The sequence below is a fragment of the Rhipicephalus sanguineus genome, chromosome 1, assembly GCF_013339695.2.
Source record: "Rhipicephalus sanguineus isolate Rsan-2018 chromosome 1, BIME_Rsan_1.4, whole genome shotgun sequence".
NCBI classification, from domain to species: Eukaryota; Metazoa; Arthropoda; class Arachnida; order Ixodida; family Ixodidae; genus Rhipicephalus; species Rhipicephalus sanguineus.
In genome coordinates, this window is record NC_051176.1 from 24,763,117 (window position 1) to 24,768,722 (window position 5,606).

Sequence of the window (5,606 nt, forward strand, 5' to 3'; positions counted from 1 at the left end):
TTTTGAGTTTGTGATCGTTACGTTTAGAAAGATAAAAAGGTGCCTTTAAGTAAGTGCCCTTGTTTGTGCCTACCTTCTTGTATATTTGAAAAAACAGTTTCAGCCTTAGCTTCCGTCGGCGCGAAGGCAACAACGCCCAATTCAATTCCTGTTTCATCATTGTGACACTGTCTGTTCTACGATACCTGCCCAGGACGTGCCTGGCAGCTCTGTCTTGAATACTTTCCATCTGAGAAGTGAGATTGGCTTCCGATGGATTCCATAGTGGACAGGCATACTCTGATATTGGTCTTACACATGTAGTAAATGCATTCCGTTTCATTTCAATCTCGCGACATCTTAGATTTCATTGAACAAAGTTCAGCGCCCGTCCAGCCTTACCAACTATCTCACTAATATGCTCATTCCATGAACAATCAGCAGAAAACACGACGCCTAAGTACTTACAAACATAAACTGTGGTAACCAACGCCTTATTTATACAGTAGTTATTTATCAGTGGTTTTCGCTTTTTAGTGAAACACATATGGATGCACTTTTTAGCGTTTAGACACATGTTCCACCGTTTACACCAGTCACGTATTGAATTCAAGTCTCCCTGAAGTGCTGTCGCGTCCTGATCACAAGATATTTTTCGGTACACCGCGCAATAATCTGCAAACAGTCGTAAGATGGACGTAATACCCAAATTCATGCTGTTAATATATATATAAAATATTATAGGCCCCAATACAAAGCCATGTGGGACTCTTGAGGTGACGTTTACGTAACTCGATTTTTCGCCATTAACAACAACACACTGGCTGCGCTCCGATAAGAAACTTTTAATCCATTTGATAACATCACTATCTATACCTATTTGCTGAAGTTTGTAAATGAGAAGTGAGTGGGTAACCGTGTCGAAAGCTTTGAAAATGTAAAAACAAACAATCTATTCGGCCTTCAGCATCAATTTCGCACCCTAAATCGTGGTAAAATTTGTAATGGACGTGACTCGGAGCCAGACGCTCAGCAACAGAACAAAAGGTTTATTGCGCGTTCCCATAAATAGCGGCTAACAGATGACGTCATTTGCACGTGGATCACGTGCGTCTAAACACAGAGAGCGGCGTTTGGTGCCGCGTCCTAACATTCCTCCCTTTTAAGTTTAAATATATACACAATGTCTCTAAACACTGGAGCCAAAACGAACGACTGGTCTACGAGTTCGTGTAGATCTTCTCAGCTCGGGTCCCTCGGGCGTGTAGAGAGGACTTGGGCTGGTGATGCCAGGCTCCACATCGACAGGTGATTGTACCGGAGGAAGCCGGAAGTGGTAGTCAGGTAGTGGCTCTGAAGGCTTCTCCGTCGGCCATGCGCGCCTCAGTTGGTTGCGATGCCTATGGTGCACGTCTCCATTTGCCATCCGAACTAGATAGGAGACAGGACCCTTCACTTTGATTACTTCAGCCAACTTCCATCGCGGTCCCGCAGCGAAGCATCGGGCGTAGACCGAATCTCCTACACCAAATCCTTTCACAGTGATGTCAGAGGTGGAGTGCTGACGGACTGGGTGCAGCTTGTCTAATGCTGAACGTAATTTTCTGCCCATCATCATCTCCGCCGGGCTCTTTCCAGTCTCTGAATGTGGGGTGGTATGTTGTTTATATAAGAAGCGGGATATCTTGCACTGGGTGTCGTTTCCCGGCTGTTTCTTCAACGCTTCTTTTACTTCCCTCACCATTCTTTCGGCCCTTCCATTACTAGAAGGGTGATAAGGTGCTGTAAACACTGAGCGGATGCCGTTAAGCTTGAGAAACGCTTGCATCCCCTCGCTCGTAAATGCGGTTCCGTTGTCGGAAACGATAACATCTGGAACTCCGTGAGTGGCAAACAGTGCACGTAGAGCTGAGATTACTGCCGAAGTTTTCATGGAAGGCATAATCTTCACTTCAGCCCAGTTGGAGAATGCGTCCACCACGACGAGAAAAACTTCGCCTTGAACTGGTCCGGCAAAGTCAATGTGCAAACGGCTCCAAGGTAGATCTGGCTTAACCCAGAAGCGAACTGGTTCTTTTGGATCGCTTTGACGGTTCACTTGGCATCTTTCACAGTGACGCACAAATTCCTCGATTTGTTTGTCCATTTTCGGCCACCATATTAGCGATCTTGCTTGACTCTTCATAGCTGTCATGCCAGGATGGTTTGCGTGCAACAAACGAAGAACATTATTTCTTGCTGCTTGAGGTATGACCACTCGATTTCCCCAGAGGATGCAATCCCGGTGCAGAGATAACTCATTCTTTCTTGTTGCAAAAGCCGCAAGATCGTTGTCAAACTTTGTTGGCCAACCAGAGAGAATGTAATTCTTCACAGTTGGCAATATATGGTCCCTCTTCGTGAGTTCCGCGATGTCAGACGCTTGTAAGGGTGGATACTCCACAGCGTCCAACAGCAACACGTCACCAGGTGGTTGCGTCTCGTCTTCGCGTCCCGGTACTGGAAGACGGCTTAATGCGTCAGCGTTGCTGTTGCGGGGACCTGGTCGATATTCCAAGGTGTAGTCATATGCAGCCAAAAGAAGAATCCAACGAAGCATTCTTGGGGAAACAACTTCCGGAATGCGTTTCTCTCTGTTAAACAATCCCAGCAGAGGCTGGTGATCAGTCGTAACAATGAAGTTACGACCAGCCAAATATTGGTGGAACTTCTTTACGCCATACACAATGGCTAAGCCCTCCTTGTCAATCTGCGCATACTTTCGCTCGCTCGATCCAAGCGTTTTAGAAGCGTATGCTATTGGGCGTTCTGTGCCATCTTGTTCCCGATGAGCCAACACGGCTCCAATTCCAACAGGTGATGCGTCGCACGACAGCACAATTGTTTGCTTCGGGTCATACGAAACAAGAACTGCTTCTGACGATAACAAGTTCTTCAGCGCAACAAAGGCTCGGTCGTGCTGGCTATTCCAGCTCCAAGCACTGTCTTTGTCCAGCAAGCGGTGAAGTGGTTCCGCGACTTCTGCTTTTCCTTTTAGGAATCGGCTATAAAAATTAATTAGTCCATGGAATGATTGCAGTTCTTTCTTTGATGACGGCGCCGGTGCGTTCAGGATTGCGTCCACTTTGCTTGTAGAAGGATGAATGCCCGTAGCATCAATCACATGACCCAGAAACTCAATGCTCGACTTGCGGAATTCGCATTTTTCTTTCTTCACACGCAGACGTGCGTTCCGTAGCCGGCTGAGCACTGCCTCTAGGCGTTCTGCGTGCTGTTCTGGCGTCTCTCCTGAGATTAAGATGTCATCGAGATAGCATTTGACTCCCGATACTCCTGCCAACAACGTGTCCATGGTGCGCTGGAACAACCACGGCGCTACGGAAATGCCAAAAGGCAGTCTGCGCAATTTAAATAAGCCCTTCATAGTGTTTACAGTAAGGACATCAGCTGATGCGTCGTCCACAACAAGCTGTTGATAGGCCTGAGCCAAATCCAGCTTCGTGAAAATTTTGCTTGGCCCTAGCGTTGCTAGCATTTCATCAGTTGTGGGCAAGGGATAGACGCTACTTTGAACGGCCTTGTTCACCGTGCTGCGATAATCACCACACAAGCGTACGGAACCATTTCGCTTTCTCACGACTACGATGGGGGTTGCCCATGTGGAGGACTGTACTGGCTCCCACACGCCTTGCTTAACAAGCCTGTCTATCTCTGCTGCCACGTCATCTCGAAGGGCAAACGGTACTGCTCTGCTCTTCAAAAACACCGGCTGTGCTTCATTTTTTAGATCAATGTGCACTGGTTCTTGAGTGCATCCTGGAAGATCATTCCCAAAGACCTCTTGAAATCGCTGAAGCATTTCTGACTCATCAGATATTTTCTTTATTCCTTGAATTTTAATTCCTAAAGCCTTAAACCAACTTCTTCCAAGAAGACTACTGCCTTGCTTGTTCACCACTAGTAAAGGCAACTTTGCACATTTTTCTTTGAAACGCACTTCGACTATTGCTTTTCCCAGCATCTCAAGTGGCTCTTTCGTCCAAGTCACAAGCTGCGTTCCGGTACTGACTAGCGGAATTTTGCCTGCGCGTCCTTCAATTGCTCGCCACGTTTCTTGACTAACCAGCGAGTGAGACGCTCCTGAGTCTACTTCCATCTGCACCTCTTTCCCTTGGATCAGCACAGTGGTAATAAATTTTTCTGACTCGCGAACTTCGTAAACAGAGTAAAGCTCTTCCACTTCGTGCAACGGTCTGCTTGCCTGACTTTGCTTCCGTGCCGGATTTTTTCCTCGCTTCTGTGCCGCAGTTTGATTATGACTTGACGGCGATTATTTTCTGAAGCGACAAGCTCTAGCGATATGGCCTTTTTTCTTGCAATAGTGACAAGCTTCATAACGAAATTTGCAAGTTTTAGAACTGTGCTCACCGTTGCAGCGGTAACAGACGCCATCTCTGGACGCAGCTGGCTCCTTTGGGCGCGTTTCGTGGACGGCCGCGTCGCCTATGCAGTTCGCGTCGCTGAGGCTCTGTGTCCTGATTTCTCGTTGCTGCCGTTGGGTTGCTTCCGCTGTCACGGCCATATCGTACGCCACAGTGAATGTCAGGTCCCTTTCTGCCAGTAGGCGTTGCTGCACAGCCTCGTTGCTGATACCGAAGACGAAACGATCTCGCATCATCTCGTCCATAGGAAGCGTGTCGTCTCCGAAGCCACAGTTTTCAGCCAGTCTTCTCAGCGCTGTCACGTAATCTGCGACGCTTTCGCCTTGCGCTTGGTTACGCTTGTAAAATAAAAATCTACCGTACAGCACTGACGGCTTCGGATGCATGTGTTCTCGGACCGCTTTCTTGATCTTCTCGTAGGCTGCAGCAGTTGGCCTTTCGGGTTTGACCAGCGTCACGATGAGACTGTACGTTTCTTCTCCACAGGAGCTGAGTAAAACAGGACGCTTTTCTTCATCCTTCGAAAGCTTGTTGGCTTCGCAGTACATTTCAAGTCGCTCCACGTACTCGTCCCGTGACGCACTTCTACCGAGGCGATACTCCCCGATGCCGCTGACTGGCATTGCACTGCGCGTCTTGTTCGGGCCTGCGCTGGTCCGCTGCCTGTCTTCGTCGCCACTGTAATAGACGTGACTCGGAGCCAGACGCTCAGCAACAGAACAAAAGGTTTATTGCGCGTTCCCATAAATAGCGGCTAACAGATGACGTCATTTGCACGTGGATCACGTGCGTCTAAACACAGAGAGCGGCGTTTGGTGCCGCGTCCTAACAAAATTTTACAATTTGTGCAGTGCAGGACAAGCCCTTAAGGAAGCCATGCTGTTCCTTAATTAATATATTGTTCTCTACGAGGTCATTCATAATTACTGAGTAAATTATGTGTTCCATTATCCTCCATACAATACATGTCAGGGAAATGGGCCTATAATTTTGGACATCTTTTCCCGAACCCCTTTATGAATTGGCAAACGTGTGCTTTCTTCCAGTCGTAAGGCAGTTCACTGGCGCAGAGCGACTGCGTAAAGATAACAAAAAGATAAAGGTAGACGGTCGCACTGCAGCGCTTTAGCACACGAGAAGAGATACCGTGAGATTCGTCCAATTGCTCCAACATTTTTGATACCG

General features: G+C 47.7%; 1 protein-coding gene across 1 annotated transcript; it reads right to left on the minus strand.

Annotated features, from left to right (window-relative positions):
* Positions 1-1,168: 1,168 nt before the first annotated feature.
* LOC125756896 (uncharacterized) lies at positions 1,169-5,044 on the minus strand. Its single transcript, XM_049411967.1, has 2 exons — positions 4,408-5,044; positions 1,169-1,500 (listed from the first exon to the last, which is right to left on the minus strand). Exons 1-2 carry the CDS (start codon positions 5,042-5,044, stop codon positions 1,169-1,171), a joined length of 969 nt encoding a protein of 322 aa, XP_049267924.1.
* Positions 5,045-5,606: the final 562 nt, after the last annotated feature.

What these genes read in the sequence shown, in the direction of transcription:
- LOC125756896 (XM_049411967.1), bottom strand. Translation starts at nt 5,044, where the DNA reads ATGCCAGTCAGCGGCATCGGGGAGTATCGCCTCGGTAGAAGTGCGTCA. An exon ending in CGTCTGTTACCGCTGCAACG is followed by an intron (nt 1,501 to 4,407) that starts GTGAGCACAGTT and finishes GATTTGGTGTAG; the next exon opens with GAGATTCGGTCTACGCCCGA.